This window comes from Fistularia commersonii, chromosome 31 (genome assembly GCF_037954325.1).
Source record: "Fistularia commersonii isolate RoL2024-O1a breed Wild chromosome 31, RoL_Fcom_v1.0, whole genome shotgun sequence".
NCBI lineage: Eukaryota > Metazoa > Chordata > Actinopteri > Syngnathiformes > Fistulariidae > Fistularia > Fistularia commersonii.
In genome coordinates, this window is record NC_141314.1 from 5,993,406 (window position 1) to 6,007,745 (window position 14,340).

Consider the following 14,340-nt stretch of genomic DNA (forward strand, 5'->3'; position numbering starts at 1 on the left):
CATACTCTCAAGGTGACATGAACGTTATTTACAGGTGAGGAACCAATCAGACATGAGCTGCCGGTTCAGGGTTCCTCCAATCAATACCGGTGTACATGTTTGGAACTTGAAATGGTGAACCAACGCCGTTGCCATGGCAGCGCCCCCCCACCACCTCCTCTTCATTCCCCCAAAAGTGAACCTCCCTTTTCGGACACCCGGGGGGTTCGAGGTGACCTTCATACCTGGACGTCCCAACACAGAGGCTTTGTCTTTACAAGCCCATTAAAGATGTTCCAATGGAAGAGGAGGCTGCTGCTGTGCGCATGTGCGTGCGTGTGCGCGTTCGTGTGCATATGTGTGTGCGTGTGTGTGTGTGTGTGTGAGAGGGACTCCCGCTGGAAGCTGATTGGCTGCCTGCGCTGCTGGTGCCAGACATAAAGAAGCCAGCGGCGCGTCTTTGCGCTTCAGAGCGCACGGAGGAGCGGGACGCCACGCACGACGCAACGGACTTTGCGCGCCTCCTTCCCCGCGGACGGTCCACCCGGGGATCCATCCACGGACGACTTTTTTTTCTCGAGGCGAGGGCTGGGGGGGATGTTTCCCGGGGAACCTGGACGCTGACGTCACAGGCACCGGTAAGAACACCGGAGATCGACATGCGTGGACCCGTGTGTGTTTGTATGTGTGTGTGAGTGTGTGTGCGCGCACAAAAGTTGCCAACTTCACATGACTCGCGTTAAACGATAAAGGACGGAGGAAAAAAGAGGGGGCTGCTGGTTCGAGGTGTAATTATTATGGGATGTTGGACTCACGCGTTCATTTCACGCATTTGAGAGAGAGGAGTTCTTCATGGGGCTCCGCGACCGTTTACACATAGAAAGAGGATCCTTTCTGCGGATGGGACGCGGGCGCACGCACAAACACACACACACACACACACACACACACACACACACACACATACACACGCTGCAATAACTATTGACAAAAACATGTCCGAACTTCACCTGAGGCCATCAGCTCGACCCCACAGCCTCAGAAAGATAGATAGATAGATAGATAGATAGATAGATAGATAGATAGATAGATAGATAGATTAGCAGAAAGCTACGTTGCCATGGTACAAAGTTGAAAACAGCTGAACCCATAATAAACAAATGGCGGCAGCACAGGAGAACTGTATGTTCAGATGTGTGTGTATATACATATATACACATATATATATATACACAACTGTGTGTATCGATGCATACATCAATACACGCATGCAGAATGAGAAGGATATGAAGTAAATATGCAGCACATTACGGAGTTTAATATGCTGTGTTTAATACATGTATACATGTGTGTATATACATATATATATATGTGTGTTGATACACTATCAAGTTGATCTGCATCTATAAACTGGGAAAAGCCATTAAGTACAGTTTTGCAGATTGACTTTTATTTTTCATATGTACATATATATATATATATAGTGTATTTGTATATTTTGCTGATTGGACTTTCCAGCTCCTTGAGTAAAAAACTTCATCATTTCAATGGATAAACGCTTCCTCGGGAAATGTAGACCTTGTTGTCACGCACACACACACACGTATTTGCTTGTGATATGTGTGTGAGTCCATCCTTGTGACGCCCACTCCCGCCTGCGAACAGAGCATCCCTCTGTGTTTTAGGGGTCAAACGTCGAGATCAATGGCGGTTGTGTTTTCCTCGCCGTCGAGGATCTCCCTCTGCGTCTCTGTCTGCGTAATGCAGCTCCGAACCCCAAGAAGCGTATCAAGAGGGCCGCGCATGTGTGTGTGTGTGTGTGTGTGCGATGATAGAACGTCTCCACAGTCATCCGCTGCCATTGTCAATCTTCTCGCCGCGGGGCGTTTCTGGAGGATACGCATGATTCTGGAGAGGCTCAGAACTTTGTTTGAGGCCCCACACACACACACACACACACACACACAGAGGAACTGTTCTTCAGACTCATCAATCACTATTTCACTGGTTTGGCACAGGGTCGGGTCGAGGTTTCCTCCTCGCTGCTGTACTTTTGTTTTACAGCTCCAGAGACAGCACACACCACTGGTCGGCTGCCGGTTTTCGAAATCTGACCGCCAACTGGTGAATGCGTTACCCCGCCGTTTTCCCTTTGCGTTGCTCTATCGGACACACAGACGTGCAGCTCAGCTGCGAGCCACAAGGGGGCGTCTGTTCGCGACGGAAGGGATGGATGCCCGACTGATACCAAATAAGAAAAACAGATTCAGCGGAATCGTCTTAGAAAGTATTTTAGTGGAGAAAAGTTCTGGGAGCTAGCTTTCAGGAAGTAGCCTCCTCCGCGGGAAACTTTCAGTTTTACATTTCCACAGGCAGTGAGGGACCACGGTGACGTGCACGTGGAGCTCCACACTCAGAAATAAACCACCGAAGAAGAAGACGACATGGAACACATGGAGGTGAAGCTTCCACAGCGTTCATGGAATAATAACCATGGACTATCAGATGGTTGAAGGCTTTTTATCTTCTCCCTGTCCTGTGAAGAACCCAGTTAGCTGTTAGCTAACTCCACGCTTATTTTGGTCCAAAATGTTCCTCTGAGAGTTCTGGAACCTCCTCTGAGACGCAGCAGGTCAGAAGAGCTTGGACCTCTTGGTCAAGAACATCCGACAGGATCTTCTTAAAAAATGGCGCTGCCGCAAGAAATATCTGGTCATATGCGTGGCTGAGGAGTTCCACCAATCATCAATGAAGTGCCAAGGAGAAGAAGGAACCTCGGAGAAGGAGCTAAGATGGTTCCAGGAGCTATGGTCCACAGTCCCCGGTTCCTCTGCTGTCAAAACGCACCAAGAAATGGTCTACTTCCTGGAAAGGTTCTCGACACTGCAAAAAGTCAGGGTCGGGGTTGTCTTCCACAATCAGTTAATTTAATTGAATTAATTTAACCAAATCAGATAATTCAAATGCTGTGAAGGGGAAGTGGAAATAAAGCATATTCTGGAAAAATAATTTGAGAAGATGACCTTTCCAACCTGGAAGGCTCGCTTGCACGCCGTGTTCAGCGAGGTCTCCTCGCGCTGCACCGGCGTCGGACGCTATCGACATTTACTCGCAGATTTCCCTGTCAGTGCACCGTCCGGCGGTCGTGCACGTCAATGACACCCTGTCTTCTCTCTACGCAGGTGGAACACGTTTGGAGGGAAATACCCACCGGGAAAGGGAAGGACGCTGTGTGTGTGTGTGTGTGTGAACAACAACCCTCTGTGTGTGTGTGACGACAAAGGCCTTGCGTGACCATGAGGGCTGTGGTTCTGCTGTGCCTCCTGGTGGGGTTGGAGGTCGGGGTCCCGCAAATTGTCCGAACCTCCCTGGACGCGGCAGAGCCCGTCAGGGGCAACGCTTCCGCCCAGCTACCGCCGCCGCCGCCGGCCCGCCCTCGCAACTTCTTCCCGCCCATGTGCGTGAAACCCACCGAGATCAAGTACGCTTTTAAGTACGTCAACACCATCGTGTCCATCCTGATCTTCGTGGTGGGGATCATCGGCAACTCCACGCTTCTGAGGATCATATACAAGAACAAGTGCATGAGGAACGGACCCAACGTTCTGATCGGCAGCCTGGCGCTCGGCGACCTGCTCTACATCATCATCGCCATCCCCGTCAACGTGTACAAGGTGTGTGACGGCGAACCTTTGACACACCGTTACTCACCGGTAGCTAACGTACAGATATGAAGTTTCCAAGTTGTCCTTCATGGAGTCTTGAGAGGGTGAATGGCTGAAGGTCTCTACGTGCCACACCCATCTTTGTTCCGCGACGGAAATACAATAATCAGCGCGAACAGTTCCAGAAAATAACCCTCCCAGTCCTGCATGTGATGAAGGGATTATAAAACAACGAATCCCTTTAAGCTACAATCGAGCCGCGCCTTTCCACGAATCCGTTGTTTTGCTGTAAGATGAAGGGTGGACTTGTAGTACCGCTAAAGTAGCTGTCGCGTCGGCCCTCCGGGGCCCGCGGACGAGATCCCATCTCGCAACAACCCAGGCATTCTATCTGGTACGCGGCAAAGTCACTTCGGATTACTCAGATTAATTCGATTTGCTCTCCGTCCTTGCGTCTGGATTTGATTTCCTCCGGCCCTCCGGGCCATCCCGGCCGAGAACGAGCGTTTCGCTCGCTAACGTGCCCGACAGCTGGGCGCGGACCCGTCCGGGAGCACCTGAGCGGCTCCGCTGTCATGGCAACTTCCCCCGAGGTAAAGACCGTAAACTCCTGTTTCTAGCAAACTTCCCTCACAGATAATTAGGGCTATTAAAGAGATCCTGAGAAACAGTCGCTCGATATGACTTCAATATGCCGGTGCTTTCGGGCGAACTCCACCCGCGGCCTAACGCCGAACACGTGGATGTATTTGAAGATGACGACTTAACGGATAACAGTCGGGGTGTTGTAAAATCCGCAGGTGAGGTTTATTTCTTTCGCCACAGATGATACAGGAGGTCCCTTCGAGTCGTAGGGCTACAAGAGACCCTGCACTGGCGCCGAACCCCGAACCTCTTTGTAAATTCTGAGTCCAAAAGCTGATCCCCTTCCCGTTTGCGTCTGCTCTCCTTGCAGCTGATAGCCGAGGACTGGCCCTTCGGGGTGTACGTCTGCAAACTGTTGCCGTTCGTCCAGAAAGCCTCGGTGGGCATCACGGTCCTTAGCCTGTGCGCCCTCAGCATCGACCGGTGAGTACGCAGCTCCGCCCCGGGATGTCGATACCACAAGCATACAATAGAGGCCTTCAGAGCTTACGTCATGACCACGTGACCGCGGGAGCCGGAGGACAAAGGAAAGGAAATCTGAGGAAAACGTGTTTCCGGCTCCACCGATGCAGAGCTTTCAAAGCGCTCGACGCTGGATTACATTCACACATTCACACGCGTTAAGCAAACATTCGGGGCCAACCAGTGTGTTGCCGAAGGACACTTTGGCACGTAGACAGGAGGAGCTGGTGAGCAAACTCCCAAGGTCCAAAAACAAGTGGTAGGCTAACTGGAGACCCCCCAAAAAATTCCCATCATGTGTGAATGAGAGGGTGAATTGTCTCGTCTCCATATGACATGAATGAGAGAGTGAATATAAACATAGAGAGACGTACGACAGTTCACTCTCATTCGATTTTGACACACAACAATTCGCTCGGTCATTTACAAGGTGAATATTAAGCTGCTGCACCATTGTTTTGCCCCTTGTGACGCATATTGACGTTTTGTTTATTTTTCAATAATTTAACCAAATTCTGGATTTAATAATGAATAATTAAAAAATAATCCAGATTTCAGTTTATACTAAGTTAATTTTTTGACAACATGATGGCGAAAGAAGGAAAAAGATGGTTTCCATTGACTTATAATAATATTATCATAATTCCCCCAAAAGCCCGGCTCTGCTGATTATTCTTTCCGTCCAAAAAGCAGTCAGACTGTGACCGCTCATGAAAAACACCGGCGCTCACACGGCTGAATTTTGCCTTTTTGTCTCGCCACAGCTACCACGCCGTGACGTCGTGGAGCAGGGTGAAAGGGATGGGCATCCCCCTGTGGAAAGCCGTGGAGGTCACCCTTATCTGGCTGATCGCCGTGGTTCTGGCGGTGCCCGAGGCCCTGGCTTTCGACATCCTGGAGATGCCGTACAGAGGCAACAGGCTGCGGGTGTGCCTGCTGTATCCAAAGAACGACCTCCTAGAGGTACGTGTGAGGGGAGAGGGGACAGCCGAGATGCTTCTCAGGAAATGGGCTGTGCATTTGGACAGTGGAGAACGTGGACCTCGGCTCCTAGAACCATCTTAGCTCCTCCTCCAACTGGGTCTTTTTAGGGTTCCGTAGGAGCTCAAGCTACGCCCGTTAGCAGATACTTCTTGGGGTCATTTTTAAAAACTATCACGGTCACTTCGTGACACAAAATGGACAGAATAGTGAGAAACGAAGCGATGAAAAAGGACCAGGGTCTCCGGGGCTCGCAGAGGAGCAGCTACATTTTGGTCAAAAATAAGTTCAGTTAGCTTACGGCTAACTTCCCTGCTGGGAGAAGATAAAAACACTTCGACCCATTTGATAGTCCGTGGTTATGATTCCATGAATGGACACTGCGGCAGCTTCCAACTGCATGTGGTCTTCTTCCTCCTCTTCTTCTTCTTCTTCTTCTTCTTCTTCGGTGGTTTGCTTTTGAGTGTGATCGCTACTGTGGTCCCTCACTGCCTCTGGGGATGCTAAACTAAAGAGTTCCCCTAAAGTTGGGGAACTTCTGGAACCAAGTTCCAGCTCAGCAGTTCTTAGAACTGTGTTCCTAGATGTTCTCCGTCTCAAAGCTGCTATTGAGATCCCATCAGCTCCATTAAGGGAGAACGGCGTGGGCGCCTGCGGTAAACGCTAGCTTAAAAAAAAAAAGGGCTTGTTTTGGGACCAGCGAAGGGTCGCGGTTAAAAACGTGGCGCTGAAAATAAGCCTTTTAGATCACGGCTAAATTCTACCAACTGAATAATGGAATGCGCCTGTCTTATTGACTATAATCAGGAGGAAGTGACTGGGATTGCATGATGTGAGCCTTTTGAATTTTGATGTTTCTATTAAGACTGACCTTTTCAACAAAAAAAAAAAAAAAAAAAAAAGCGCACTTGGCCGGCACTCGCCCTGCACCTGATGTTCATTTGAGTTCAAAAGTCTTAACTCGCGCTGGTTCACTTCAAAGAAAATCGCCTGAGTGAGTGGCAAAACTGCGTGTTTCTTTCATCAGGCTTTTCTTTTTGAAGCCCCGCCAGCGGGAACAATATCTGCGCCATCCCCCCAAACCCCCCCCCCCCCCAAAAAAGTGATACATTCGACATAGAGAACGCACGCAAAATATCGGAGCCCGATATTCCACCGGAATTTCCATGCCGCGATACAAAAACAAGAGCGTGTTCCTGCTACACACCTTGAAAAGGGGCTGATCCAAACCGATTTCAGCAGCTTTGCAGCCTCGCCATGTGCGATTGCCTGGTTTTGGCTGAATTAGCAGATGGTGGAACAAATAAAAAATATTATGGCGCTCTGAGACAAAGGGCGGCGCAGCGGGTAGCGCTTCCGAAGGTCTCTGCTTCGAGTTGCTCTAAGGGGTCTCCGTGTTCTCCCCAGTGTCCGCGAGGGTTCCTCCGGGTTCCTCCCGCAGTCCAAACACATGCAAGAGGTTCATGGAGACCCTGCATTGTCCAGATATGTGAATGTAAAGCTGAGTAGTTGTATGCTTCTATATGTGGCCCTGGGACCTACTGGCAACTGGTCCAGGGCGAGCCCCGCCTTTGGCCCAATGACAACTGGAGAGACATACAAGCATATCTATAGTATATAAACATGTTGCCAGTAACGCTAAGTAAAACAGACAATTATTCATAACCTCATTTACGTGTCATATAGAAGCATTACAAATTCAATCATTCGTGGGATAAAGACATACAACCATTCAGTCTCTCATTCACACGCCCTCGAGACAATCGACCATTCACTCACTCCTTCCCATGTCTGGGCAATTTCTTTATTAACTTTATCCAAACCATGGGATTTTCGAGGGGGGACAGTTCACAGGAGATAAATAGTTCTTGTGCCCCATTGTTTATGATCTGCCATTTCAAATCGGTCCATAGAAATCCAGGTTGGACAGAGACTCGATTCAGAAAGAACCAAGGGGTTATTTCTGTTAACGAGGAAATGGCCCAAATACAAGCGACTTCGAGAAATACTTTGTTCCGAACCTTATTAAGTCTTAACTTCATTTGACGTGCTGGCACAAAAACCCAAAGGGCTTTGAGTGTTATGATACTCGGTCCGGGACGAGACGTCACAAAATCAGTCATCGAGGGGACGTCCATCCAAAATAATCTCCAAGGAGATCCATATCGTCATTTTACCTGTCGCGTCTTCGACTTCATCTGGAACCGTTTGTTTTCCGACTTTTAGCAGCCACAGAGACGCCTGAGTCTTAATCGAACACAGAGGAGCCGCGTGGAGTTTTACTCACGGAGCGCGAGGTGCCAAACTTCACATGAAAATGAAATTTAAGAAACAAAACAGCGTCACCTCTTTCCAAAGAAATTCCGGTCGGGTTACTCAAGATCGTCAATAATTGCTGTGAGCAGTTTCAGATGGTGGACGAGGGTACTTTCGGGGTTTAGCTTGGTCGCGGACAAAATAGTTTCTTGAGTAGCTGAAGGTCCAGGAGGTAATCAAGACACGATTTGTCGGGAAACGCACTTCGCCGTCAGGAAATCGGCAAATCGCACCGATGAATAAAACCTACATTGCTCACATCAGGTTGGTCGTAAATATCAGACTTGATCGGTACGACTTGGACTTGATTGCCAACTCGGGAGACTCAACTTACAGGCTCGCTGTGCAAAAACACAGCTTTTGTTATGAAATAGTGGATGAACCGTCACGTGAAGGGCTCATTTATGCTCAATCCGAATATGGATTGATTTCCTGCGAAATCCTGGATGTTTTTAGGAAGCTCGCCGATGCGTAGCCAAAAGCAGCAAACGGAGCAATGGATACCGCTGGATGTCATGGGGGCAGGGTTGTGTGGTTTGCTTAAGTATGACCAGAAGAAGAAGAAGGGGAAGAAGACAATATGATGTCGGTGTAACCAATGAGCTTTCTACTGCGCTGCCTCTTTCTTAGAATGTGCATTATCGTTGGCCCTTCCAGTAAATTACAGTCTGAAACAGGCAGGATTCTGAAGTGAACTCTGAACTCTGCTCTGCCCACCAAGGGGAGCGACTGCTTGAAAACCATGTCAAAGTAAAGCACAGATGGGAAATATGTGGGCCTTAAGGAGGAGCCCCTTGTTCAAATGTTCAGAAAGTATTCAGAGAATTCTTCAGTCGAAAGAAGCACTGATATAAAAGGGACAATCAAAAAAAAAAATCAATGTATTACTTTGAATCCTTGCAGATTTCATGTTGCGTGATTTGTGTTGCTCCTTCTTTGCAGTTCTACAAAGATGTTAAAGACTGGTGGCTATTCGGCTTCTACTTCTGTCTCCCACTGGCCTGCACAGGAATCTTCTACTCACTTATGTCTTGTGAGATGCTCAGTCGCAAAAAAGGCATGCGCATTGCGCTCAATGACCACATGAAGCAGGTATGTGTGCAAGCGCTCACCCCGAGCCGCTATAGCTGTGATTCATGCGCTCAGGGAAATACCATATTTTCCTGACTATTGAGCGCACCTGAATATAAGCCGCATCGGGTAAAAATACCTAAATAAATATATGTGTGCATATATAGGCTGCACTCGTCTAAGCAACAGGTCGTGTCCTCATTGTTACATGAGATATTTATGCAGAATTTTTTTTTTTTTTTAACTTTTAATTGAATATATACCGGTAACATCCACAAATATGCACTGGAAATGCTTTTTTCCAAACAGTGCCTGTAACACGGCTGATGAAAAAGATGAATAATAAATAGCACAAGATAAAAATCCATCTATTCCATTTATCTATCCCCGCTTTCTCCTACTCCACACTAAAACCAGTAAAGTAATTTTCTTTAGTGTCAGAATTGAGCGGCCTCAGAGTTTCACAGTAGTTTCATTGGTCCGATGTGACGAGGCTACATGTTTTGGCGGCCTGAAGCTCGTCGGCCCAAATAAATCCACAAATTAGCGTGTGAAAAAAGTAGCAGCTTATAGTCCGGAAATTCCGATACACATTTGTTCGTTTTGTGTCCGTAGCGAAGAGAAGTGGCTAAGACGGTGTTCTGCCTGGTATTGATCTTCGCTCTCTGCTGGCTGCCACTCCACCTCAGCCGCATTCTGAAGAAAACACTCTATGACATGTTTGACCCCAACCGCTGCGAACTGCTCAGGTAGGCATGCATGCCACGAATGCCATGGGAACCCATTGTTCTGCGCTGTCACTTCCTGTATTCGTGATTGTAAACTTTATCCTCTTCCCTGTCAGCTTCCTGTTAGCGATGGATTACATAGGCATAAACATGGCCTCCCTAAACTCCTGCATCAACCCGATCGCCCTCTATTTTGTCAGTCAAAAGTTCAAAAACTGCTTCCAGGTAAGATTGGTACCAAGATTGGACCGTCGGTAGAAGACCTAGAAATCAAACTGCTTCTAATTCTGTGTTTGTGTGTGTGTTTGGCCGGTAGTCTTGCCTGTGCTGCTGGTGCTACAGAACGTCACCTCTGGATGAACGAGGCTCGGGAGGATGGTTGAAGGGCAACGGGCACGAACTGGATCGTTCCAGCTCCCGCTCCAGTCAGAAATGCACAAGCTCTTCTTAAACCCTGCTTCCCTTGAGAACCACCTACACACACTTCTCCTTTCCCCAACTCATATTCCCACTAGCTCTGCCAACAGACATACCTTTGTGAGGAGGGGAAAAGTGGAGTGAGGTTAGAAGTCGCTTCTGCAGGACTCCCAGCAGACTGTCATACGAAGATTAATCAACTATGACTTCCGAAGCAAGACTGTACTTGCTCGGGCTGCTGCCGGAGGTAAACGTAGCACTTGAGACTTCTTTTGAGGGCTCAAGTAAGGTTTCTCAGTGGACCAATATGTTATGCACATTTATAACAAATGTATTGTGAAGCCACGTGTAAATGTATATACAGCATCATTAACATCACCGCTGCACTCAGATTATCGGGATGAGCAGCTTTTAGACTACTGACGACAAAGCTAAAAAAGAAATGGATAAATAAACAGCCAGGTGTAGCTAGCTGCGTCGTTGCGCGGCATCGGGCCTCTCCTCACCCATCGTCCTTACAAAGCATACCGCTAATGTCACTTGCGGGCACTGGTGTCATTGAATCCTGAAAGACTGCCAACAGCCACTGCCTGGAGCACCAATGGAGAAACGCTAGCAAATGACTTATGGGTGAACCGATGCGCCACTGAGTCAACGGCCATAAACTCCCCCGGGGACTAGAACGTCAACTGGAAACGGACCTGAGTGGCTTTTCGTGCCCATGTTTGTCAGCGACCCCTTCGATTACGTCAATTGTTAGCCAGTTAAACACAAACTGATAGCATTTCCACGCTTTCCGAGGTCGGAGCCGGGTCATTCTGCCGTCCTCGACCTATCGACGAACGCGACAGGTGACTAGACGGCGGGACCGGTCAAGCTTCGACCGGGTTGCGTGTTGCCGCTTTTCTAGCTTCACTTCAACGCCCTGTAGCCTGCTCTGTTGCCAGTAGTCTCGATGCAGCATTAACGCTTCACTTGTAAACGGCGCCATGACAAGTATTACCTGGTTGAAGCTCAGTTGTCTCTGAAGGAAAAATATGAGGGAAAGAAGTGACCCGGAGTTGTTTTCCTAATGGCTTCACATGCATAAGTACGCCTCTGTATATTAACCGATTCATAGCCAGTCCGTCACTGCTCAATAGCCATCCGCCTCAGTGACATCATACCCAGAAAAATGCAAATCACTTATCCGGACATAATGCTGCTTTAAGTCAAACGGAAGGGCAGGCTTTCCGAGAGCACTAACCAATGACACAATTCCCACCGAGCCATGCAGAGGAGGTCATTACTGCATTATTCATGCTGTTGTAAAGAGGTCTCCTTCACAAGAGTCGACCCCCACAACCCCCAAACACTTCACCTCATCATGTTACACACACTTAACGGGCAGCAAAGTACTTCCAAGAGCCGCTTTTGTGTGCAACAATCCAATTAGAGACTGAAATAAATTGCCAACATCTGGATCACTCCAATCCTAGTGGAGACTAGTTCATGTAGAACATAATATTTAGAGAAATTAGTCGTAGCCATTTAAAGCAGTGCTCAGATAATGGAAGGCGATGTCGTTTATTTAACCCGACAATGATCCGTGCTACGGAAGGACCTCAGATGGAAAGTCCAAAATGTGCCGTCAGAAGCTAATTGTTTGTTACAGCTAGTTTACTGCTAACGTTCAGCGCTAATTCGGTCACGGGTTCCGACGCGTTACGCGAACACTTCCCCGCACAATGCAAGGAATCCATTTCATTCGGCTTCTGTCCTTTTTTTTTTTTTTTCCAACTCTGACATGGTATCATAAAAGAAAGAAGCTGCCGTTTTCTGTTTCCCCTCATTGAGCAAATTCATTTCTCGCATTCATTTTCTGCCATGTTATGCAACCCTCCCTTTCCCCCCCCGTTTGTTCTCAAGTTGAACGTGCAGTCCGAGCAGCTTGAAAGTGCATGAGGCGCCGTCGGGCTGGACGTGGAGGTTGGAGTACAATGTAATGTGAATAACGGCCTTTTTTTTTTCTTTTTGGTTTTAAAACTTCATTTATACTGAAAGTATTTGTGGATCATATGCAGAAATAAATATTATTTTATAGCACCTGTGAGGTTTGGCGTACTTTGTGATTATGAGCTCAAAGGCGGTTTGGCATGGTGGCGCAGCGGTTAGTGCCTGAAGGTCCCTGGTGTGATTTCCACTTCCTTTGTGGAGTCTTCATGTTCTCCAAGTGTCTGGATGGAGTTGCTCTGGGTTCTCCAGGTTCCTCCTAGTCCAAACACATGCAGGAGACCCTACATATCCCGGATATGTGAATGACAGGGTGAATGTTGGGTCTCTATCGGTAACCCCTGTAATCAACCGGTCCAGGGTGAATTTGACCTCTCACCCAATGACAGGTGAAATGGGCTTCCAGCCGCCCCTTTATCCTGAGTGCATCATTAGCAGTATAAATGACAAACGAATGAATGAATGATTTCTGTCCATAGAGTCCTTTTCTGACCCTGTTCACAGCTGAGAGTCGATGAGCTGCAGAGGTGTTTTCGTTCCCCGCCTTCGGTCCATCTGGAATCTACCCTGGGATAAAATACCTGAAACACGATGAATATCCGGTCACAGATACGCCTTTGGGTCCTAAAAATGTGTCTGTCTTGGATTAGGACACTGATTCCTCACTCAACTTCGCGCAATCTCAAAACGGTAGTATCAGCATGTACACATACGGGACGACTTTTGACCTCCCAACAGCCATTTCCTGTTACCGAGCATTAAAAAGCGCAAATCCAGTTCAGTTAGCTTGAGGTTGGCATTATATTTTTTAGTTTCCATTGCATTTTCTCCGCTGTCACAGACAAGGGTTGGGTTTCATGCTACAGGCCCGAGTCCCAGGAATCAGGTGCTCAGTGGGAGAGGGGGTTTTGACTCCAACCAAATTAAAACGATATCTCCTTAATGCGCCGGTGGAATAAACAGGCTCTTAATCCAGTTAGGTTTGTCTCTTGGATCCCGTTTGCTCATGAGCCGGGATTTTATTTTCTTATTTCGTCCCCACTTATCTCATTAGGGCTTCCCCACCCTGCCTCCAGTCCACGAAAGAAAAACAAACCGCTAAGGGTTTGGAGAAGGTCTTGTTGACGATTTGGCATCATCGCGCACCGCATCAAACCCTCTTTCCTATAATTCAGCAGAGTAAACGTTGTACGTCTCTTTACGTAGCCCTGAGATCAATCGGTCCAGGGCGAACCCCGCCTCTCAGTTCAATGACAACCGAGTTAATACAAGCTTGCTGATTTATGTCAGTTGCAAACAATATCGGTCAAGGATCCGGGGTAGCCTGACACAACCTAAAACTGTTTGGGTGAATCATCACATTTGATGATTCGACGAAAAGACTCAGATTGAATTTATGCGCAGCGGTGCCTCGAGTTTCCCGCTGTCGCCGCCCAATGAAAAGATCCTCTGCACAAACAAAAGTTTGAAATTCTCAGCCTGTGCTTGATGTGGCTTTGGACAAGACGCGGCGCTCTGGAATTTCCCCTCCGCGATCCGCGGCCGCGCACCAAAGGCGAGCACTGGACGGCGCGTCGGCCCGCGCCTCTGCACGGCAAGTCGCAGAAGCTCGTCGACCCACATCGCTTAGAACAATTGAAAATACGTTCCAGTTGAATGACTGTCTTGGTGTCAAGTTCTGTGGCGCAACATCCAAAAACCATCACTCCAGTTTGACAGATGACACGAGGTCCTGAGTTGCGCCCCGTGCCACCACGCTATTCGCAAAGAATCAACAAATTTGATCAGATTTCTTTCTTCCCTGTGCACGGGGTGGCTTATTCAAGTTTCTTGCGAGTTTTCCATTTGCCCCTCAGCTCACATGTTGCCCTTGAACATGTGAGTTTACAAGACGTGGACCTGGTCTTGTATGTTTTCCTATAAAGCAGACAGTAAATTAAAATGCTACAGGGAGGAAGCGGTTTCCTCTGTGGTACACAAAGCCTGGAAGCCGAGGGGGGAAGCAACCATGGTCAGAAGATTTAGGGCTGTTTTAGCCTGTTAAAAAACTACTTTTTTGTCGTCGGGGGCGGCTTCTGAGACAC

The 14,340-nt window shown here is 48.1% G+C and overlaps 1 protein-coding gene across 1 annotated transcript; it reads left to right on the forward strand.

Annotated features, from left to right (window-relative positions):
- Nucleotides 1-485: 485 nt before the first annotated feature.
- Nucleotides 486-12,349, forward strand: LOC147215698 (endothelin receptor type B-like). The gene is made up of 8 exons (XM_086178594.1): nucleotides 486-617; nucleotides 3,162-3,653; nucleotides 4,600-4,712; nucleotides 5,516-5,714; nucleotides 8,991-9,140; nucleotides 9,735-9,868; nucleotides 9,964-10,072; nucleotides 10,164-12,349. Exons 2-8 carry the CDS (start codon nucleotides 3,276-3,278, stop codon nucleotides 10,296-10,298), a joined length of 1,218 nt encoding a protein of 405 aa, XP_086034720.1. The 5' UTR covers nucleotides 486-617; nucleotides 3,162-3,275; the 3' UTR covers nucleotides 10,299-12,349.
- The last annotated feature ends 1,991 nt before the right edge of the window (nucleotides 12,350-14,340 follow it).

Coding starts and splice junctions, on each gene's coding strand:
- LOC147215698 (XM_086178594.1), top strand. CDS start 3,276: ATGAGGGCTGTGGTTCTGCTGTGCCTCCTGGTGGGGTTGGAGGTCGGG. Junction 5,715..8,990: donor CAAAGAACGACCTCCTAGAG/GTACGTGTGAGG, acceptor CCTTCTTTGCAG/TTCTACAAAGATGTTAAAGA. Junction 10,073..10,163: donor AGTTCAAAAACTGCTTCCAG/GTAAGATTGGTA, acceptor TTTGGCCGGTAG/TCTTGCCTGTGCTGCTGGTG.